Source organism: Acyrthosiphon pisum, chromosome A3, assembly GCF_005508785.2.
Source record: "Acyrthosiphon pisum isolate AL4f chromosome A3, pea_aphid_22Mar2018_4r6ur, whole genome shotgun sequence".
NCBI lineage: Eukaryota > Metazoa > Arthropoda > Insecta > Hemiptera > Aphididae > Acyrthosiphon > Acyrthosiphon pisum.
Window position 1 is genome coordinate 10,152,701 of NC_042496.1, and position 26,506 is coordinate 10,179,206.

The 26,506-nt window shown below is 26.7% G+C and overlaps 1 protein-coding gene across 1 annotated transcript in view; it reads left to right on the plus strand.

Moving 5' to 3' along the window:
* The first annotated feature begins 10,496 nt into the window (after nucleotides 1–10,496).
* The window catches only part of LOC100568668, a 108,593-nt gene continuing 92,583 nt past the window's right edge, over nucleotides 10,497–26,506 (plus strand). The window contains exons 1-2 of the mRNA XM_029491700.1: nucleotides 10,497–10,806; nucleotides 18,180–18,297. Coding sequence (XP_029347560.1) covers nucleotides 10,660–10,806; nucleotides 18,180–18,297 — 265 coding nt within the window. The 5' untranslated portion in view covers nucleotides 10,497–10,659. The remainder of the gene's footprint in view (nucleotides 10,807–18,179; nucleotides 18,298–26,506) is intronic.

Here is a 26,506-nt window from a genome sequence, read left to right on the forward strand (position 1 = left end):
CGTATAGTTCCAATTTAATACCATTCATTATACAGTAACCCACTTGTAACCTACTGACTACTGTACACCAGAGCTGCATCCACTTACCTACCTTATTTGTGTGGGAATTTGTATCGAGTTTAGTCATAATTCATCCAACATAATAATTCAATGTTTCAAGTTTTCTTCAAATTTCAATAAAAAAATGTTAACAAATTGTTTTAAGCTAATAACAAATTTTAAAATCCAGTTAGAAGAGTTTGCCGAGAGAGTTATACATTTGAATGGGAATCAGAAGGCTGTAATAGCAAAGTATAACAATTTATCAGGCGTCAGAAAGTTATTATATTCTTTTCAAGATCACTTTAAATAATTTTAAATACGTCTTCTAAACACTATAGTAGATTTGGCGTTAATTAAAATCAATAATTATTCAAGCACAATATTTGTAATCAATAAAAATTCCCTAATTTTATTAAAGAGAATAGAGATAAACAAGTGTTCAATACCCGGTTTCTGTTTTATGTAATATATTATTACATTTTTACAAATATGTCAATACAAAAGTATATATATTAAGGTTACTGCAATCTGAGTTAATCGCATATTAATGTTATCAATATTTTCTACACAAAATAAAGCTACGTTTAAAGTTGGTCATAATATGTGTAATTAGTAAACAAGATTAAGTTAGAGAAACTATTGATTGATTTTATTAAATCGCTTCCTTAATTAGGACAGTTTTGTAATAGAACCCTCGTGACGTGACAAATTGTCCAAGAGTTTAAACTGTCCGTCTGATAAACCTCTTTTATAGTCCCATATACTCTATATTTTGCACGATGATACTAACCTAACCAACTTCATAAACGCACATTTCAAAATCAAAAACTCCCTCGATTTAATGACTCCGTCAAATTTAATAAGTAATATATTAATAATTCTAACATCATTCATTATAAATTAATATGCTCTGTCATCTGTATAATATGCACAATTATTTCTTTACGTATATTTAAAAAAAAAAAGTTTGTACTCTTAGGTCAGAAATAATATTTATAATACCTTTATGCTCTTTCTATTTTTTTAAATAAATAAATAAGTTTATGTTAGGCAAAGTGAGTTGCATGGTTTTAAAATATGAAGTTTCAGAAAGGAATTAAACCTGTGTGAACGCGTTGCTGCAATAAACCTCATACCTACTGATTAAAATTCCTCCTCCAATCACCTACCACAATTTAATTTAATGTATGACAAAATACTTGGCACAAGCCACAAAGAAAAAACAAATAATACTATTTACAGACAGAGTAGCCAACAGACTAAAGTATAATATTTAACAATAAAATATGTACCTCATATTAATGCGATTTAGTTAGTTTTATTTATTATATTTCTACGTATTTTAAAGTAATATTTATTATTATTTCACAAACAAATATTTTGAGGAAAAAAAATTCAATTATCATAGAAGTTGAGTTTCATAGTTTTTAACTTGAGATCATGCCTCCACATTTGTTATATGCATAATTAAACTGAAACAATTTTAGTAAAAGTGTCTCCTTGATATATTAAAGAGCTACTTACATATTATTAAGTTAATGACTGTGGTAGTGATTTAATTTTTAATTTTGTCTTAATTTGGTGGAGCGAAAAGTTGCCGTCTATCCCATGTTTGATGCAATTCATTATTGCCAACTTCTCTGAAACTACCGAATCAATCTTATTAATGCAATTTGAAATATATATTCATTCATATCTATGGAACATAGATTAAGTTTGGGTTGTATTTCTAGACGGTATCATTAAGCAATTATGATTAATTACTTATCTACATGACTACACAATACAAATACTAATTAAGTCCTAACTAACTAATTAAAGTACAGCTATATTTATGATATCTAGAGACTTAATATTTTACTGGTACATTCATACCATAATGAAGATGTGCACTAATAAATAATTTTTAAAAATTGAAACACAAGATGTTTAAAATTATTATATAAAACTATCTGTTCTACATCCAGTCTCATATCTAGATTTATATTGTTTGAATAGAGAATATTGAGTATTTTATTGTAAATACAGTTTACTGGCTATTATTATAGAAAATATTATTTATATTACTACTATCTTAAATAAGAATGAAATAAAATAAAAATAATACGCTTTTACGATTGACCAACGTCTGTCAATCTTGAATTTTCTATATAGTAAATAGTGAGAAAGCCATCCTTTGAAATCTGGATCATCTGTTATTTGTTCATCTGGAACAAAAAATATTCATACAATAATTAGGTCATTTATATTTTATTTTGTCATTTTTAGAAATGTCTAAATATTATCGAGCAATAACAATATTTAAGCCCTATGGTATATTATAATGACGTACCTATTAAATCATGTCGGATTAAATATTTATATAGGTATTTATTTATTTACTACTAGATAGTAATGCGATACGTAATATAAACTTTTATAATATATTAATATGTAATAGTAAAAGTATCTGAAAGAGTCATTTAAAAGTTTTCATATAAACTTAAGTAGTTGTTTAGCTTTTGGAAAGCATAAAAGTCGACACCTATAAGACACTGAAACAGTAATATTGTATAAATAGAAACTAAGATACTAACAATATTCAAAAATGATACTTAGATGAAAATTTGAGGTGTAGAAAAATCTGTGAATATTTTAAACGTTAAGCGAAATAATGTTTTGATTTAACAGACTAAGGTAAGTGTAATAATAAAACTTCGTAAAGCAGTGTTATTTTATGTTAAATTATAACTAATTATCAAACACGAAAAACTGTAAAAAACATTAATTTTAAAACGCAAATTCACGCAACGTGATTGAGAGTAAGCAACGGCGCTGCCACTAGTTCTCGGATGGGTGACCCCCCAGGTTCGTAGTGCGCAAAAACCTTGCCACACATACTCGTATTCTTAACCGGCCGCCCCAACAATCCCAACCCTACTGTACCAACCCCCTACCAATCTACAGCTAATGACCTCAGCCTTAAACCTAACAAAAAATAAAAATGTATAGTTTTCTGTATTTTTATAAGTCTATTTTACTCTAATAATTAAAAATCTAAAGCTCTTTAAAAACATATTTATTTTACACAATTTTCAACGATTTAAATTGCAGATCCCTCTACACGAAGATGTATCGAAATTGCCTATACAACGCGCCGTTCAAATAATTTATGTAATACAAATTGATCCGTGAATGCTTCATTATTGCTAGATTTAAGTATAATATATATATTGTATATATGCATATACAGAATGTCGATTGAGGATATACCCATTAACCGTAGAGAGGGACTCGTCGACCCGGAAAAAAACTGATTTTTTGCCGTTTTACCTATAAACTAAAAAAAATGATTAAAAAGCATGTGATTAATAAAATTAAATGTCGAAAACTCCAAATGTACACAAAATTAACTCTATAGAATGGCCACCTTCAATTGTTTCAAAAATAAAATAAAATAAAATTTTTTTAAACTTTTTACCTAAAAACGTAATTAAATTACAAAATAAAATAAAAGTCTAATAAAAGAAAACAGATTGATGATATATTTATTATCTCAGAAGGTATCGCAATGCGTAAATCCCACGGGACACCCCTGTATAGACTAAATGAACCTCATTGAGAGTTTATGTCAATTATTGTACTTAGTTAAAATTAGATATTCGCATATACATTATTGTTATTATTAGCTATACCTGCACTTGTCGCTACGCCACCATCTGAAATTTAATTGAAGGAAACGCGTTATAACAATATTTAATTTGTTTTTGATTATTTTCTTGTGTCTTTTTGTACAATTTTTTCAAAATAATTCTCAAAGTTTAACATTTCATTTTAATTATATTTATTGAAGTGATTTTAGATAGCTACACAATATTAATTTCCCATCTAAATTTCAATAGCTTTAAACTCTCTCTGGACAACATGGATAATTTTGCAAACAACTAAGTATAAATCGGCCCAGTAGTATTTTAGTCTATAGCGGACAAAGAATGATTAATTTTTATATGCATAGACTATATTATATAGATGAAATATTGATATTAAAAAATGGAGAACTCGGGCTTCTGTAAATAAAATTTGATGTGTAAATTGTCATTCAGTAGATCACAGTAACGGATGTGTCAAATTCAAAAATAATTTTACAAACTAAATTTTCTCGCACATAATATATTTTATAAATCAATATTGACATACCATAAAATAGTGTGAATAGATTCGTGTTAAAAATAATTTATAAATACTTATGCAAACTAATAAAATACTACGTAATGGCGGAATGTGTCAAGTCTTTACGATTAATATTTATAAATTAAAACAAAATAACTAAAATCATTTGAGGAGGATTCATAATTTTAACTTCAAACTCTTATGAAATTAATATGGATAATACGTAGCCATGTAATATGTATCCATGCCATTCTTGGAATGCTGTAAGAACAACTTACGAGTATTTTTGTAGGTATTAAATGTACAATCTTTTTTTACTAAGGGGCAATAATGTTATCAAAATAAATAAAAAACAAAAAAAAGTCAAATATTTCAAACGTCTATAGAAATCAAAAAGAATCAAAATATTTTGGAAATTAAATTTTTATAGAATGTCAAGTCTGTGGTTATTACTTTTTGAATAATAACAAAAACGCTAAATTTTTGTTGCCGCTTTTCTCATTTTCTCTCTGCAGCTTAATAATAATATTGTTCACTACGGAAAAAATATCCAATATATTACTATAGTTATTAGTTGGGTAATGTAAATATTTAAAAGAAATAGATCAAGGTGACAAGGTCGTATGTAATATATATAATACATATAATATTTATATTACGTTTGTTAGTTATTTCCAATTATTTAGAAATGTACTGTGAATTAAGAATTTCCTACTTTTGATCTCCCATAGAATCAACCAGGGAAGAGTTTTTTTTATCAGAAACTATCCTTCTTGTTGAAAATTGAAACAAATTTATGAAAAACAAAAAAAAAATTAAGAATAATATGTCTTATTATTTTATATACGATACCTTACACAGTTGCTCCATAGATAAAATTCTGTCTAATATCGTGAGCTTGATTTAGTTTTAGTATACTGCTATAGACCAGACAGAATATTGGGTTTTAAATATTGAAACGTATTTTATAACAATGCTCTTTACATTCCATTTAATACAAAACAAATCTAATAGATATTTGTAAGATATTCTTAAATTTCCAAGGAAAAATAAAGAAAGTGTCCGATTTATTTTGTGTCTTGAATTTAACTAAAAGGTTCTGTGTATTCGTCTCGTATTATTGAATACCTACCTACCTATAGGCAATCATACACTAACGAACCGAATCGATTCTACTATAAATAAATTTCATCAGGGGAGATTTACATATATTGTTTTTTTTTACCCCTGGACTAATGATCCAGAAAGAACCCTTTACTCTATACAAGTAATTCACTGTAATATAAGGTGTGTATTTTGCCAAAAAATCAGTTAACCAATAATAAATTATGCATGGGTTTTTCTTATATTATGTTTACCACTTGATTTTCGGTTTTTATATAAACTACTATGAAAAATATTGTAAAATACGTGAAGTGTTTAAAATGTGTTTAATGATATATTGACAAGGTAAAACGATTCAATATCATGATTATGAAATATATTATGCATAAATTAATTTTTTTAAGCTTTGATAAGTTTTACTTTTTAATTGTATAGGATACTGTTCTTGAAGGTTTATGTCTCAAATGGCTGTGCTGTAAACTTTTACTTGATAAAATAAAAATGAAAATTTCATAAAAGTTTTAGTTTTAATCATCTTATGCAACGTACCTCATTGTTTTTTCTTTTCATTGAATTAATTTCGACATATTTTAATGTATAGGTATAAATAATTATAGATATGCAATTTTTAATTTTATAGAAATACTCACAATCTGATGTAGGTACATACGAATTGATCAAATTATATTAAAGTAATTTATAATATTTTATGTATTTCTGTTAACTTCAAAGATATATTTTTATTATCTAATATAATAAAGTACGAGAAATAATTTTGTTATATGTAGTTTATAATAATATTTATAATAATTATTATAAATGATTACATAATATTTACTAATGTAAACTGTACTAATTAATAACTTATTAATAATTTTATTTTATAAATTTGACTAAATATTGTATTACTTAATTTAATTAAATTTTCACGTTTTATAAGTTAGTTCTGTATGAGTATACGAAGTCTTTAGATTGTTTGATTTAGTGTTTATTGCTTGATATTAATTAATACCTATACAATTTTCATAAAATTGATTTTTATTACTAGGTTTTATTTGTATACATACTTGTATACATTACGATCGTTCAAAAAATATTTTTTGACACAATTATTTATTTTTCAACGTTTATTGAGATTTTAGTTCTTTACGTGATACATAGCAATGTATAACAAATAGAAATTACTGGTAAATGAGAGAGTAATAAATAGTAGGTAGGTAGTATCAATACTTTCCACAATTCTAAAAAAAAAATAATAGTAATATTGACAAAATTGGATATTTAAACTTAAAATAATGGTCTTGTCGTTACTAAAAAATCATTGACTGTAGGATCTCAAAATATTCTACTATTATTAAAATTATAATTTTTCTATGAAAAATGAAAATGTCTAACTATTTAAATTAATTTTAAGGTATTTGGTACTATGAACCTTTTATACTGTTATACAGCTTGTGGTACCTAAGCTATTGATATTAAAAGGTAATAATAACAATAATTTATAAATATATATACGTATAATATTATATAATACATGTGGTGTTGTTGGTAAACATTTGTTCAACCTAACGCATTACAAATAGAAGAAAAAAATTATTTTTAGTAGGTACCTAATATAAATAAATTATAAAATATCCTTGGATAAACCTTCTTAGATCATAATCATTTTTCATACGCAATGATTTATCAACCACCTATATAGTTCGCCTTCTGTTCGGAAGTGTGATTTGTCCGTGTTTTTTACATTGAGTCAAATAAATCATTGATATTTGGTCATTTTGCACAAATATTGCGTATAACATTTCAAAGCAAAGATATAGACAAGTTAAATTTATATTAATATAAAATATTATTTACACAGGGTTTGAGTACCATATTGTGTTAAATTATTATTATCTTATCATTAATAATAGGTAAGTTAAGAAATCAAAGTAATCGCATAAAATGTTTTAAATACTTTGAAGTTTTGTTGTAGACACTTATACAAATTATTCTGAATAGAATAATATAAAAACAACAATAGAGTTAAATTCTTTGTTGAATAATACAATTTCGTTGACGATAGTAATCCATTTTAAAAGTGATTATATTGGTATTGTAAAAGTTAGATTACCTTAATACTTTTGTGTATAAAACAAACGCACAGTTAAACCAAATATTTATAATGTTGTAACAATTATAGCTTTAAAATGTAATGAACAAAGAACAATGAAGCTTAGAAAATGTCAAAAACTTGAAATGATGCAATTGTATTCAAGTGCTATCATTGAAAATACAAATTCCTCGTTAATGCAAATGCATCTAATCATCACGAGTGGTAGATGCTAAGAAATGTAGACAAATTTTAAATCTTGTAAAGTGTAAACATTACAACAATGTTATATATTTAGGATCCCAGTCATAAGAAATCAACTAATCTTATTATTGATTCGTTTTCGTGTATCCATTTATTATTATATACGAAAAAATTAAATGTAAAAACACATATTTGTGTGGGTATGCTTTTAATAATATTTGATTATTTAACAAACACCTACACCAAAATTCTGAAAGCTGCTCTGTTGTATAGTAGATGCCGAATGTACTTCGTACCTAATTCAATGATAATAAATAATAATTATTGCATACGAAAAACAATTCTGAGCGAAGATTGTCTGTCAGCCTACACTGCTCAGTATATTTTATTATATTTTGATATGATGTATAATTTTTGTAATTTATTTTACAATATTTATACGGTCTGTTGAAATAATTTCACCCAAAAACATTGCATATATTATATTATTAATTATTACACAGGTAACTATATGTTTATATGATATTTTTCAACCATTATTTTTTAACCATGTAGGATTTTACATGCACAATCGTCAACATTTTCAAAATGAACGGCTGAAAATCCGTACTGAAGAACTACAATATCTTATAATCAAATACCTTAAGTTCCTCAAAGAAAAAATGAATCACTATTTTCCATCGTTGACAATACCTGCAGATTGGGTCGTGCTGCTGTTTAATTTCACAGACATTGCAAATGAACTTGATCTTAGTAATGATGATAAGAATGAGTTTATTGATATCATGAATTATCTTCTAGTCAAAAAAATACCATTGATCCTTTCTAGTTACATTTAGCCATAGATAATATTATAATATAATATATTATCTATGAGCTTAGCTCCAGAATATCCATGGATATTTCTCTAAAAACGATATCATTATTGTTAGCATTATCCACGTCACATCTATATGAACAGGCATTTTCTGCTATGAACAATATAAAAGCTAGTATATAGAAGAATTTGTTTGAACAATATTGAGCTTCATTTGTGTAATGTTTTATAAAATGTAATGTTTCACCCCGAATAGAAGAGTTAGACACCTGCAGGCTCAAACATTGAATTAAATTTGTATAGTTATATAGGTATTTAAATTTTATATTTCTATTATCTCAATTTTGAATTATTTATGTTTATTATAATTGATCAGATAAACGTTACCTACCTTATAATTCATCTCTAATAAACACAAAATATGTATATATTACCTAATACAGTCATACCTATATAATATGTGTATTGTATTATTAGATTCTGAGCGGAGCGAGGAAGCTAGTAGTTTTTCAATGGTGTTTATTTATTTATTTATTTTTTATCCTGTATACAAAATGTCTACAAGAAGGAATACTTACTTTTATTTCAACATATGGTGTCTTATTTTTTAGCAAATTAGATCAAGATGGTATTTTAGAAAGGTAATTTTTCGATTTTCTCAATAATGCCACGAGAAAAACCACCGACAAATTACGAAAAACCGCTAAAAATGGGATTATATTTTCTGACGCTTTGTTTATCAGTTATCACCATAGAAATGAATAAAAAATTATAATATTATAATATTAATTCAACTTTCAGGATATAATAAATAATTATAACAATATACAATATCCAGACTGACAAACCGTCTCCGCTCAGAATCATTTTTCTCATAACCTACTGTACAGCAGAGTGACATCCACTTACCCGCTTTTTTTTAAATTTTTCTTAAGCCTGGCATTTATGACCGTTAGTTGTTATTTGTTTGTAAGGGGGTGGGGGTACGGTTGGATTGGAACATGTGTGACGTTTGTATGTGTGGCAAGGATTTGTCACTAAAAATGCGGGTGGTCACCCATCCGGGAACAAGTGACACTGGCACTCAGAACACGTTTCGTAATTGAATGCAACCACCGCGCCATACCAAGTCACGTGTACCTATTGTATTTATTTCTTTATGTGTGCCGGGAAATTGTATAAAAGGATCAAGATAATTGTTGGGAACTCCTAATTTGGAGAAAGTTGCCTCGATCCCATCAAAATCAGAGAAGTGAGTATACGATATATACATGTACGTAAGCAAAAACATGTTTTTTTTTTGTGGGTTCTTAAACCAAATATCTGTGTAATATCAAAATTGTATTAAAAAATTAAATTAAAATCCAAACGTGTTCTGAGATATCCAGTCATCCAGACAAGGGATGTTGTAACAACACAAGAGATAATTACTTTTACACATCTACACAAACTAACTGATTTACATAATACCCTTAAAGGAAAAATATAAAACATTATGTTATTATGTTAAATTGTTACCTACACACTTGTTTTTATAAGAAAATAATTAAATAACTGTCATCACTCTATTTTTGTGCATAGCAACCTATTATTATTTATTCATCACCTTTGCTGTTCATGTAATCGTGACATATTATTATATTAATGCTCAAATAAGTAGATACAACTGATACGAGTATATAATAATTGTTTTATGCTATTATAAAACAACTAAATTAAGTATACTTATATTAAATTATAATTTGTATTCGTTGCATCGGCTTAAGTTGAATCTGTAAATATAAAATGGATGTGTGTCTGTTTGTATTAACACAACTATATAGTTAATAAGTAACTTAATAATACACGAGTTTTATTATAATAATAATTACGTGATTTTTTTTTGTATTAGTTTAATTTTTAATAAAAATATTATAATATGATATTTATTCCTCTGAAATCAAAATAATTCTTCCAACACAAGAAAAAAATTAACATTATATATTATTAATATTTAAATTTGGTTTATATTATTGATTTTATGGAAAACTATTATAGCCTATAGTATAAGGTTTTCATAGTTTATTAATAATTTCTATTTAAGTTTTGAAAAGTATTATGACATTGAATACTATCAGATAACCGAAACATCCAAAAAGCTTTCGGCCATTAACATGACTCATGAGTACCCATCAAATATATTAAAAACTATTCACAAATTGCAATAATACATTGTTATTATAATTTAATATTTTTATTTTAGCAGTCAAATATGTATCGACGACACGAGTCGCTCATCAGTCAGGTGACCAAAACAGCAGATGATGTGCCTGTGATCGTGACTAGATTGGCGAGCACGGAAAAGAACGACATTGATTACTATCCTTTTTCACAAGTACTGCGAATACGTGTCCTACAGGTAATATTCAAGGATTTGGCCACATATCAAAGAGGAATGTTTATATGGGGGTTAATATAAAATCCTTTTTTGATCATATATATATATATATGGAAACGAATGTAATTTATACGCTCAGATGACGTGTGTGTCGAAGATTATCATGAGTGGTGGTGCGTAATTCAATATAAAAGGGTTTTAAATCTGGAAATTGAACCATTGAAACGAAATTAATTTATCGCAAAAACAAATTTAGATTTAAAATATTAGTAGTTTTTGCGTAATTTTCAGCAGTTACAGCAAACAATATTAAATGTTAACTGTAAACAATATTTCTTTTTATGCACGTATTATTACGCGGTAGTTTTTTAATATTCTATGAATATTCGGTAACAAGAATAAATTTAATTAACAAATAAATGACAAAGAATTAATTTGAATAATACACTATTCTTCTGTAAAAAGACTATTATACAGTACTCGTATGTACCAAAACTCTCGTATCACCCTAAGAAGTGACTTAAGCATGTAACATCGTGGAAATTCAATACTTACATTCAAAATTTAAATGCTATTTTTTCAACAGTAATCTATAGGAAAATTTGAATTTAATAGCACACATCTTCTTATTAATTACTGTTGAGAAAACAACATTTAAATATTATATTGATTTTCCGTGGAAATAATTAGGGTAATACGGGACTTCTGGTGCGTAATAATAATAAATAATAATAAATAACAATAATAATAGTAATAATAATAATAATAATAATAATAATATAATGATGAAATAATGTTTATATTGAAATGCTATGCGTAGTGCCAACCGCTATTGTGTCATTGTCTTTTTTGTGTAAATAAATGAAAAAACATAGTAAAATGTTATGAAAAATGTTCATCTCGGTCGCATTTGATAAAATCGTCCAAATATTTAATGAAACTTTCATTTAACCAAAGCAAAATGTTAGCAGTTTGGATTTTATTGTGTGAATGTTATTATTGGTACCTTCTCTATTGTTTTGGTTGTATGTTTGGAATTCGTTTCTTTATTATTATTTCTCACATATGTTGTGCCACCTTTTTAAAACATCTATTTTTCTTTTCCCTTTTAAACAACAGTAAATTTTATTATTAGTAGAAGTTTCTTTTAATGTAAAAATTATTTTCACAGAATCCAATAAAAAAAACCCCAGAAAGGATATGGTTATCAAGCTAGGTGTTTGTCACTATTGTCTATCTTCACTATGTTGAGGTAGAAATGAGGATAATATAATTTTATATTATTATCATACATTTGAGAGCAATGTTAAATCATCGCACTCCAAGCGGAATCCGGATAAAACACAAATCCTGACATTTCATTAAAATTTTGAACTGCAGTTGGCTGTAAAACTTAAATAATGTTATTAAAGTACCATATAGTATATACTATATTACGTATATTTTATTTTCATTTTTAAAAGTTTAAATTTTGGTCAAAAATTCTTTTTACCCAAAAACTATTTCATAGGTACCCAAAGATAATAATTTACTATACCTAAATATTAAAACTAATAATTTACTCAGTTCGCCAAAAAAAATAATTTTAGATTCTGAGTGGAGCGATGAATATATTGATTTTACAATGATGTGTGTGGTTTTTTTTGTATTTTTTATTAAACTTTTGAGATAAAAAAATGGTTAAATTTCCTTCAACAGCATCTTTTCTGGAGTAAAGTGAATCTAGTTGGAACTTTGGACGGTCAAAAGTAAAAAATGTCTAATAGCTTTCAAAATCGTCCGAAAAAACAAACAAAAAAATAAGGAAAAACTGAAACATTCACGCAAACCCATTTTTAAGAAAAAAATGATTTTGTTTATTTGTGTAATTCTATAAAAAATAACTGAATATAAATGACATTTCACTGAATGTTTATATTAGCATTTAGTTTATATTTCTATGCACCATAAAATTATCGAAATATTTCGACTCTTTTTGAGCTATTTATAGGCATAAGACAATTTCAAGCTTATAAGTTTTTTTTAAAACGAATGTCCAAAAAAACATTTTTTAGTCGGTCAAAAACTTGAAAATGTAATACAACGTTCCTCATAAGCTGGTGTTAGTGGTAATTAAAAAAAAATTGGGCGTAAATCAACAACAATTTTTCATTATACTAGTGGGTAAAAACAAACTAACCATGATTTAACTTTTTTGAGTATGTATATGTAAAGATAAGTATTTATCATGGCAGGTATTTTTGTTGTTGGCACTCGTCTATATACATTTATGTATAAAAATATTCACTCTAATAAATTAATGGACATTAATTTTGTTTATTTATTTATTGATCATAAATTGTTTCGACGTTTTATTAGTAATGACTATTGACTAATTAATACTGTGTATTTATATAATGAGCAACGAATATTCAATAATCTGAAAATATACATGTGTTCTCAAATACCACCTGCAATATCTCAAATAACAAATTTATGATGAGGAATTATATTTATTGTATGGACCTAAGCATATTATCTTCTTGCTATCTCCTCCGATACTACTGAACCAATCCTTATGATACTTGAAATCTATAATAATTAATATCTCAAGGGTGCATCATAGGCGCGAATGGGGGGGGGGGGCTTGAGGGCTAAGCCCCCTCACCTAAAACCTATGACATTCAAATTTAAAATGCTATACTGCAATGGTTTGCTTGCCTTTAATATATTCAGTCCCCCCCCCCCAAGTCAAAAGTTGAAATTGCGCCTATGGGGTGCATAGATTGAGTTTAGCGTTTCTAGACGCTGTCATTAAGTAATTATGATTAATTAATTATCTACACAATAAAACATATCCCAACACATGACTGACTAATCAACGTATACAGTCTAAACTATGATGGTTAGAGAAAATACATTTTCGTATGGTACCTCCATACAAAAATGTAAGGATGCACAAATAAATTATTTTTAAAAATTCGCATTTTTAAGATGGGTCCACACAAGGATTTTGTTTCGGCAAATAAGTTTATAAAAAAAAAAAAAGATAAATATTATATTACCTATATTTTATTTATTGTTTTTAATATCATACCTAGTATTACAATATATCCAGAAAAGGTAGACAAAAGGTGGGTTACCAAAACTTTAGCCAAAGGCGATACCGCCATTAATTGATGACAATAAGCAAAATAACAAATACATAACAATTTAATTGATTCGCTCACCTATGCTCCACCTCACATTTGTCAACGGGCACACCTAGTCAATTAGGAATAGGATTTATGTGTAATAGTGCAACAAAATAGGTAAAATATGCATTTTAGTTGCTAAAAAATATGCAATGATAAATGTGAAAAAATATTCCACTTAAAATACAAAAACAAAATGTTTAAAAATTCTAAAATCCAAAAAATATTAATTTAAATCATTCAGAAGTATATACGTGAAACAGTGATGTGGTAATAAAAATGTCACAAGCAACACGCAACTCACTCAAAAGTCAAAATACATGACTACGTCACAACACGTCTTACTAATTTTACTGTAAGTATAGTGTTGTAGTTATTGAATAATCTTAAATATTAAATCTAATATAGTGTTGCGGTATTTGTACTCGTAGTGCATAATATATATGGCAATTATTATGATAAGATAGGTACCATATAATAATAGAAAACTAAATACTCCGGTATTTTTTGTATAGGTAATATCCTATTTTATTCTCTTACGAAACTCCACTAGGTATATGTTATACATACCATAAAACATGCATTTTACTTGTTTATAGTTGAAGTATTCAATAATATGCATTTCATTCAAAATATGGAATGATATACAAAATAAAATTACACCATTTGCTTCAAAATAACGTGATTCGTGAACATTACAAACAAAAGCAGTAATCCAAAGTTCCAAAATAAAACACGCCTATTCATATAAATGCGCTAGCCCTAATAATAATAATAATACAAAAAAAAATATTTACCTTTATATGTCAAAATTGGAACTGATTTTACTTCATAAAGTATCAGATAAATCACTTGAGCTTGTATGTAAACACGAATTGCCATGTTAAATTTTAAAGCGATGGTTGTAGCAATCTAATATAGATTATATTTAAGTCATTTCGATAGTTTTTTTTCTTTTTACTCTGTAGGTAATTGTTTTAGACATTAGGTAAGGGAAGTATATTTCCAATCTATTGGTTTTAAATTATATCCTTTTGTCTAAGAAAAAACGATTTTCAGAGCAATACAGTTGTTCTTAAAGTTTTATGTAGCATATTGTTCAATAGGAATGTGAGTTTTAGATGTTATTTAGAAATTCGAATGCGTCCAAATTGCAATTACTTTTTGAAAATATCCAACAAAAACGACAAAACTTGCTTCTCACTGAATCGTTTTCCAATGCGATATCAAAAGACAATTGACATTTATCTTAAAAATTAATTATTCAGTTGGAGCAAATAGGAGTCTCCTTATAGATAATCTAGCTACGACCCTATGATAATTAATTTCGAATTTAATTCGATTACACGTTTATCCAAGAAGCATAAGTAACCAACATCCGTATAGACAATACCATTTCCTAATTTTTAATTAACATAATTTATAATTACTAAAAATCTCATATAACTCTAATCCACCTGCATTAAAACATTTAAAACTATATGATAAAAAGTATAATATTAATTAGGTTGAACGAAAACTTGGTGAATAAAATGTATTATTTATTTATACTAATAAAATAAGTAGTTTACTATTACTAATATTTTAAACATTATAGAACTTGTTATGATACAGAATCATGTACTCTTTCAATTCACTCAACTCAGTTGTAGTGATATAAAAATTACATATCGACTGTCGTTATTATCAAACATCTGAAAGCGCATTAAGCAATGACAAATCATTCGAAAATCAATTCTTTAAAACTACACTTTCTGATATTTATTTTATTTTTTAACGGTATACCGTTTTAAATGGTTACTCTAAATGAAACAATTGAAACAATTTAAAGTACCAAAAAACGACATGTTTAAAGTACCATTCAATATGATTAATGTAATTAATTAAACTTTTTTCTATAGAATTATAGCTAAAGTAATACTCGACTTTTAATAGAGATTTTACTACCCTAGGAAGTTGCCATATTTTAATATTATTTTTAAGTTAAAGTAGTTAAACTTATATAGGTATTATCAATAATTTTACTGTGAGCAATAAACTGGTAACTAGACAAGTATGTGTTTGTTGTAAATTATATGGTTTATCCGTAAGCTTTTGTGTGATATATTTCTTCGTTATATGATGTAAGTGGCATTTCCGTAATTGTTTTCGATTCACAAATTTGGTCATAACAGTTTAATCACGTTCATATTACTAACTAAGAAACTTGTTTTGAACTTTGGCAATACATTCTGTGCTACTTCTAAGACTTAGAATCTAAGTTATGGAACGTGTTTGTATTCCATTGATCGAGTAATCATTTTAGTGGTTAAGTATACTCAGATCTTGGTGCCATGTTAGTAGCTGCAAGTTTATTATTATAAAATGATAAAAAAAGTTTTATCGATAAATACTCCATTAACGAAAAACTGAGAGATTATTAGAAATATGTCATATTTTTCAATTTGTTTTTTATAATATTTAACCCGTAACTCTGGAAAAGCGATTAGATGTTTCTACATTTAAAAAAAAAACCGGCTTCCAATTATTACTTTATTATTCAAGATTATATTATGTATAATATTGCAGGGTAGATAATTACTTGAATATTCTAAAAATATAACAATATAGTTTGAAATCTTTCTTTATAAACTGAAACAATTTAAGAAAATTAATAGGTAGGTACACAGCTTATAGAAAAAAACATTGTTGGATCATAAAAGAATGAAAAGGTTAATAATTTTAGAGAATAGACGATATCTCAGAGAAAGAAAAGTTGAAATCTTTAGATTGTTAGAGATATTTTCCAATTAATGATGTCAACTGCAACTTCATTAAATAGTATATTATAATACCTAAATACATTATCAATAATGTTTTGATACTTCTTTAAATAAATCTTGTCTACATTAAGCATTGTCTTATGATTTCAACAGAGCATCATTAATATAATATTATAATGTGTATTATATTCTATAGCTTGATGATAATTTTTTTCGTATAATACTAGCTATGATATAAATGAAAATAATAATATAATATTTTCTTTTTTTTTTAAGATAATAAACTTGTTAAATTTCTGATAAATCACTAATCTCAAATAAATTATATCCAATCATAATAATAACTATTTTATTTTCTGTAACTAATAACAGCCATATAAATATACAAAAAATATTTGATTTTCCGTTTTTCAAAATCCCTGCGCTGGCCCATTTTTAAAATTTGAATTTTTAAAAATAATTCATTAGGTCACTTATACATTTCAAAACAAAACACAGGCGGAAATCCATTAAAACTGCAAGGGGGCTAATATTTTAAATATCAATTTTTTTTATTATTATTTCATATTTCTTTGATATTTGAAACTTTTCACAGTGAATCACCAAGAATGGTCACATTCATTTTTCTTTATCAAAAGAAAAAAAATCATCAATTGACTATAAAAAATGTTGGTCTTCACTTGAAAAAATATGTTGGTAACTTAAGAAGATACTCGTAAAATGGAACAAAAAAAAAATCTAAGTATATTGAAAATTTTGGTCCTTTGGTAACCTTAAAAATTCTCGAAATAAGAATTTATATAAATGCATTATTAAATAAAACAAATTGAATGAGTATGTTTGGCGAATCACTTCGTATATAATGAATTGTGTTATACGATACTACATTATATATATATAAAAAAGTATTTTTGGGGAATGTTGCACATCATAGGTATTTACAGTGGCATTGATACTATTTATTAATTCCTTATTTTATTTGCTGCACATTGTATTTTACATTAACAACATTCAGAATTTTTGTTTTTCATACGATTAAAAGAACAATGCATACCAAAATAAAAGCGACACTTTATTTGTTTTTTTTATAAGACACACGCGTCGAATCATTTGTAATCGATAGCCGGTCCGAAATCCGACCATTTTTGGACCTCCGTGTCCGAACCCAATGGAGTTATTGCTTTTCAGATAACGTTTTTCTCTTTCCGCTTTCTTGCTGAATAAATATGTACATACGAAACCCTTACACTACCAGTTTCAAATATTTGAACACTAGCTCATATTGACTTCTTTTCGTTGTCGATTTCAGTACATTTAATGTACCGAATGGACGCTTTTATATCAACTGAGATGTTCAACAAAAGTATCTTATATCGATGATAATCGTGTTATATTTCGTAGTTCGATATAATATATTATTAAGACTATAATATTTATCGTTTATATGCTTTTCCCGCAGATCGTTTGTGGCATACTTGCAGTTGTCATGGGTAGCGTGGCTTGCATAGAAGAGAAAGGTTCATTTGGCAACCTCGGGCTGGGCATACCGACCGGACTCAGTACTGTACTCGCCGCAGGTATGTATTATGATTTATAACTATAGGTGTTACAATGATCTTAATGAATTAGTTTGTGCTATTTTCGTCGAATAACGTATCAACGTATATAGGTTGTGTAATAGAATATTGATTTGTTTACAAGTAAAATTAAATATAATAAAACATGCAGAAATATGGGGTTAGGAAGACAATTTTTAGTTTTTATTTGTTTTTTTAACTGTAGCGGAGGGTATTGTACGTTGGTAAACAAGTGTGTTTTAGTTTGGCAGAATTTTCAAGTGGACACCCGTAAGTATCTGCCATGCCCGGTTGTGGGATGGCAGCCTCTCTCTCCAGACACCGTGACTGTCCGAAGAGAAGTGCCGCCCGTGGCCGGGGTTCGAACCGACGACGGTGCGCGTCGCAACCGACGCCTTAGTCCGCTTGGCCACTCCGTCCCCCGAATTCTTATAGTTATGTATACCCACATATGTATGCACTATGCAATTTGTCTTTTTTTAATTTCAAAATAGTAGTTTCCTATGTGAATAATTATAAAATTATTTATTTTTAAATGGTAGACAATTTTATTCATTCCCGATTTTATTTCATACATACATTTATCAACCATCACAAGTCACAACAATTTAGTGACGACTAAAGTACCAGTACCTATGTTATCAATTGTAATAACAGATTTCAAATTTCTGTTAATATATAATACATTACCAAATTAATTTTTGTAGAAATGTAGGAATTACCTAAACTTTTAATAATAACAAAAACAGTTGACTAAAATATAAAGATTATAGACCTGATAAATATTATTAAACGTCAATATCTGTGAGTTTAATTTAAATAAATTAAATATTTTATGATAGTAACAAATAAATAAAAAGTTATAAAATATTTATTTATGTTATTTATTTGTCGATTATTTTTCTAAATAGTGGCCGATAGGAATAATTTTAATTACGTGAATGTGCCTTTTTCACTGTAGGTACCTACCTATGTTATATCGATCCAACAACATATTTTGTCATTTACTTGTTGTGACCTGTGTTCATTTATGAATGATGTAGAATATAATTGATTTATTAAATTATTTATCGTTTGGTTAACTTTAATTTCCATTCAGAAATCACTGTGCCTAAATCTACAGAAATTCAAAAATAAATTAAAACAATTTTTTGGTATTGCAGTGTAGATGATTTCAGTATTGAGTGATGTTTTGAATGAAAACAGTAATCGTATATGCGTGCATGGATTAGCGTTTGATTAACTTAAGGTTATAATACTCCTTGGAAATGAGAACATAATAATTCGGTCATTATTTTCAAGTTTAAATTATGACTGTTATACGACTCAGCTGAGGTATATAATAATGATAAGTACAGTGTATAATAGTATTAGATTATAGATGATCCCAGGGGGATTTAATATTGCTTTGGATTCCGTACGTATAATTTTGTCGTTTCTGCAGACATAAAAAATATGTATCGTTAAATAAATGTTATTGAAAATCTTCGGGGCTTTCAATGCGGTCTATGACGAGAAGATAGAAATTCGCAAATAAAAATATATAAGTTAAATACAAACACTTACAGTACAGTCCCGGCTTCGTATTTAGCAACTAACTCCTTGCTTGCAAAAACTATCTAAAATCGAATATAAACAATATTCCGAAGTCGCTGCTGTCTTCCATGATTTTTACATGGACGATATTTTAGCTTAAAGTAGAGATATTTGCCTGTTATTAGTCAAGAAGAAGTGTCAAAATATATAGTAGATATACCTGAACGAAAACTAATAAGAGTTAGTGCATTAACTGCTTTGAAAAACGATTTCATAATAGATATTTGTTCATAAAGAAAATGTCCCAAATTGTTGGGAATTGTTTGCGTTTTAAAATAAATTACTTCAATCCGAAACAACAATTAGGTGACGTCCTACGCCCCACTGAAACAAACTACACAAAATTATTATTAGTGCAAAAAAAGAATTTTCACAGGAGGTTCGCCACAATTCAAAATTTATCGTCAAGTATCACCAAAAAGTAAACTACAGATTAAGACCTTTTTTTAGACGAAAACGATTGTGCAATTTGTGAACATTTTGGTATGAAACGATAAAATAAAATGGATGATAGCACTATATAGCTTTAGAATCACGATGTCCGTTGCTGAAAGTCGTTTATTAATTTCGTATGTTCAAAGAAATTTATTACCTACACAAAATAAAATACAGTTATTTATAGTCCACAAAATGCGTAATTATTAATTTATTATCATTTATTTATAGTATATATGCATGTACCATAAATGTATATTAATATTATTGAGTGTCCAAAACAATATATTTATTTTAATTTTATTAATTTATGGTTTGATGTTATAAATTTACCTAAACCGTGTTGGAGACAGTTGAATGTGAAGCATAATTTTTATCTTATCCGGAAAAAATAATGAATAGGTACCTCATAAAAATAAATATCATATAACTATTGAATACCTACCGATTATTTTATCAAATTTTAATGGTTAATAACTAAAATGAGTACCTACATTCCATACAAAATATGTGATGCATAATATATTAAAAGTGAAATCGATATCTAAACTTTGATTCCACGCAGTCTAAAAATTTAAGCAAATAAGTATTTCACATCATTTTTCTTTGACAACCGTCGGCAAAGATATTGTATATTGTTATGGAAACAAAGTTGTACGAGATCAGAAAAGATAAAGTTAAACATTTTCCCATCAATTTATGCGGAATAATAGGTTGTGGATTATAAATACGTTATGGGGATGTATTATACATATTTCATCATTATATATATACATGTATTTCAACAGACCAGGGATCCAGGGAGATGAGGTTAGTGGCTGGTACGTTGATGTGTAATGCATAAATAAATATAAAAAAGTACCATATAAAAAATAATTGCATACATAATAAAATAAGAAATTATGATAATATGTATTGTAACTAAATGTTTATTATATTTTGCGAAAGTGCCAAAAATTTGCGTAAATGTTTCATGCATTCATTTTTCACATTTGATGGAGAACTCCAATCCACGAATTAAACTCACTAAAAGCTGTGTAAACTTCTCTTAAAACTTTTATTACCGATGTGAAATACATTAAACACTTCTTGCCAAGTGAATGAGTCGATGAGCAATATAGAATGTTAGTTTTTGTTTTATTTTATGTCCTCTGGAAAGATTTTTAACTTTTTGCTTTTATTTATACCTATCCTTTAACTATTGACCGTTAAATATTTTATAGCTTTCAGATAAAAACCATTTTTGAAACAACTCAAGAATACTAAAACCTATATACTCCATCTAAATGTTTTGTAATAATATTATTTTCATATAGAAATCGCGTTGGAATTGATTATATTTTTCCTCTAAGATGTAAAACTTGTATACATTTGAATTTATTACTTGACACGTTTGCGTAATTTTTTTCATTTCTCAAAAATAATTAATTTGTTTTCAATTTTTAATCTAACACGTGTGTCAACCAGCTGTTACTTTATACACGAGTATTATTCAATAGGTAATATACATTTTTTTAATTAATATTCTTATCGGTTTTTTGACGTCACCAAATTCATGTAAGTAGTTGAATAATTTACAATTACTTTTATAAAATAATATCTATTTACATTAATCAACAAATTATATTTATAATTATCTATGACAAATAAAAACGGTTCATAATATTATATTACTGTATAGACTGGACATATTTTGTCGATATTGAACATTGTATTTCATTTGTAAAATGAAACCTCTATTTACAGACACACCTTAACAGTGGACATATTGAAATTCTCCTATAGTATCCGCTATAGAGAAGTTTCACGGTTTACCCTCTGTTATCACTCATCAATATAACCTCAATTATTTTAAGGTTACCCATTCCGGTAATATAAAAAACAATTTTCCTTTTTTGAACTAAGAAAAAAAAATTATTTGAATTTGTAATTCATTCAAACTATATTTTAACGTTTATTTGTCTTCCACTATAGAATAAACGGTATTGGTTATTATACATTCATCGTATACTAAACTCAATATAGATAACTACTAACTAATAACTGTGTTATAAGTAAGTCTTATTTCAACTGATATTTATTTCAAATTTGAATTTAATTATGCGTGGAATATAATGACTAATTAGTAATAAATATTAATTAATCATTATGTGTCTAGTAAACGTTACAACTACAAGTAGGTAATAATCATTAACTTAAACGTTGTAATAATTTCATGATTTTCATAAAATCCGCTCTGCAATTTGTACCTACCTAGTTTATTAATTTCAATGTAAATAATAATAATATTTCTGTTCCGTGATTAACATTATTTTACCCTTAATACTTAAAATACATATTCTATAATATTATAATTCTTAGCTATGAAATACAAATAATAATTAAACGAAAATAAATAATAATATATATGAATGTCAATTGAAAATTATGCATACACTTATTTAAACGTAGGTACGGGAAATATTATTGGTCAGTCGTCAATGTGATCTGGGAATAAAACAATAAACAATCTTTTTTTTTTTATTTCTAAACATTATACTTAAATCTATATTTTGATAAGATATTATTAAGTTTGAAATACGTAAACAATAACCGTTTATGTGATATAAATTATTAATAAGAATATAATATATAGTCTTAATAATGTCAATTGTTAATTTATAAATATTTCACTGTATACGGTATACCTAACTGAATTATTATAATTATTAATTATTATTTTTAATTCTAAAGTATGACTGCTTTTCTATAATTGCATTTGCTTGTTTAACAAAGCTGCAGCGTATTTCAAATACACAATCTGTACCTACAGGTACAGTAACAGTATACGATTTGAGTCAAATAGTATATGAACAATTCGATGAAAGGAGCCGTCATTGGTGTCACTATGGTTTTGAAATCACGAGAAAAATTATTTACCGTGAGGTAGAATTAATATTTTTGATGTTAATATACACACACAAACTGTATTAATGACAGTTGTATACAATTAAATACCTAATAATTAATGTTTACGAAACGGTGTGGTGTGGATTTTGAGTCTTCAGACTAGGCGCAAAACTTTGTCACCGACCGACTTCCCCGATTCCATGTACCGGAATCGAGCATAGTATAGAAGAGTTGAACAGGTCGTACCGTTTAGGTCCCGTAGGGGTGGTTGGAAGCTTTGTAGAGTGATCACTAATATAGTGCTTGTATATTATACTTGCTATTATCGCAGGTCACGTCAATTGTGTGCCCAGATTGGTTTTAGAAGGAATTTGTATACGAGTAGCTTAATGTTTAAGTTAGTGCATTAATTATTATTAATGACTAATGAGTAGTATGTTATGTATGCGTAGCCGGTAGTTTAGTTGTAGCATTTTGGATTATGATATGGTGATTCCAGGTGAGTCGATTGTTGAGTGTTGATTCAAGATATTCTACAATCGTGGATGATAGGATTCAGATATCATTGAAATTTGAAAGTACAATAAAACATTGTGTTTATTAAAAGATAAAATATGTAGAATGAATTGATTTTGTTTGGTTGACTTTAAACCAGAACTTTTCATACCAAGATTTCATTACAAAAAATAGTGTTGTAAGTTGGCGGAGCTATAAAAGGATTCACGCTGGTTGATAAAACGAATTAAAATGAATTCTTAATTTTTAATTATTTCAATCACAGTTTACATTGCCCAAACTAACATATACATTATACAATATTTAAGATAACAATTTTGTATTAAACCTGCAATTACCTAGGCATTGAAAAACGAGTTGTGGTTAGATTATGTTTAAAATTATAACTTTTCAATGAATAATTTATACCCGGCATTTAACAAGAATCCGTTTTAATTTTTCAATGGTTTTTCGCATTAAGGTATTCCCGTTAGTCGTATACTTATACCATGCAAAAGTAAAAGGGTATTGCTATCCCAATGGAAATTTCTCTGTTAACGATGGCCATCCATTTACATCCATTATTTGTACATATCCGCATGATCACATTTTGTTCAAATTTTATTCTAGAGGAGACCTACATGATAATATATCACCAAAATATTGATCTGAAAAGAAAAATTTCAAAGAAAAATATGATTAATACAATAATGCGTACAAAAATAACACGTCTTGCATTCTAGACTTGACATTGAATATTATAAAATTATAATTATATAATTAAAAATTTTGTTTTAAGTTTATTATTTAAATGTATACATTTTTACAGAAGTGGATATTAGCTAAGCGGAATATTTCTTGTATTTTTGGCATGTTGATCGGCTAAATCGATTCCTTGTACTTTGCAGTGGCTTGGTGTCAAAATAAATTGGAAATTGTGCTTTTTAATTTTGAAATAAATTATTTCGTTAGCGTAGTGGATATAATACAAGTAATACAAAAAAAGAAATTCTCGTTAATATTAATAATAAAAATATACCTAATATTTATAACTGATCTATAAATACAACAACTGAACATTTATATTATATATAATTAATATAATCAATATTTATTTTATTATTAGTACAATAGTAATAAATAGTCTGTACTTTGTATTTAATGTAACTAAAAAAAAAAAAATTGAATTGTTTATCTCTACGTAATTGAATCATTCGACCCGAGTAATTTTTAATGAATGTATAAATTAAATAATAATGTATATATTAATAAAATCAATAGTCAATATTGTTGTATTAGGTTTTAACTCTCTGGTTAAAAATAAAATAACGATATTAGGTAGTTATTAAATGACCCATTGCACTATTTGTTTACAAACTCAACAGTTTAATTAAAATGTTAATAATAATAGAGAAACATTTTTTTAATAAATAATGTGAATATGTGTATTCATATTTCATGTAAAAATAATTATTCGTATTAGTAATAATTACTCGTATTTTCATAGGTAATATTAAAAAAACTCATTTTTTAACGGAAAGTGTTTTGAATGAAAAAAAAAGAAAGTGATACTTACATAACATAATTAATTGTATTTTTAACGATTATTATGTGTGTTTACACTGCTAATAAACTTAAATAATTTAGTACCTATGTAAATAAAAATAAATCATTTTTAGGATATGCATAATGTATATTATATCTAGATGAAAATAAAGATAATCGTAAATATATTTAAGGCTAATGACTGACTTAAAATTTATCAAATTTATCCCAATTTTCAAACACGTTTCAAGTTAAAATTGTTATGAAATTTAATTTTTGAATAAAAGACAACAATGGTAGTTATTTTGTTGTGATATTAGAGAAATTGGATACTTAAACAAAAAATAACAATTTTAGTTATTTTGTTGTAATTCAAAAAAATATTATTATTACCACTTTTTGCCACTTCAGATATTAATTACTGACTATGCACAATAATATTTTAAAAATATTTAGATTTATTTTAAGCTATTTAATTACCTCAAACCAGGGCTTAAAACCGTTAAAAACCATAAATTTTGAGAACCCTAAACAGGTTATCTAATTTATCTGCAGTTTGGAAAGCGGATACCGGTAACCGATTAACAAAAGTTTATAAAATCATATCCCAAAAATCAATTATCGACATTTCTGAAAATCGTTAGTTTAGCGATACCCCGTAACCAGTACAATGAGGAAAAAAAAACTTTGTTCCAATTACCAATTATTTATTTTTATTTCAGTTTATAGTTTTTATGCTTAATTTAGTAGAAAAAATATTCTCTTTATCAGTAATATTGAAATAATGAATTTATGATATAATTGTACATAAAATAGTAAATACGTACATGTCATACGGGTAATGCCGTAATGGTATACCGACATACCGTTTATGTGTATTATAAAATAATATATAGGTGTATTATATTTTATATTTTAAATTAAAAATTATATATTTATATCTGTATTCTGTACTGATTATTTAATATTATCGAAATTCCCTATGGCCGTTTCCCGTAATGCAGCCTACACGGACACATGGTCATATTTTATGACCTACAAAGTACTTATTGTATATAATATATATATGTATCATATGATTTAGTATTTACTAACTACTTATCGTAGTATTACACTATTGTCTATTACCTGCTATTAATAATATTATTATTATTTCAGTATTTTTGTATAGTACCCGTCACTACTTACTATATAGCCAACAGAACGGCGTCTTGTTGTATAGTTTACCTATGTTATTCGCGTGTACAGT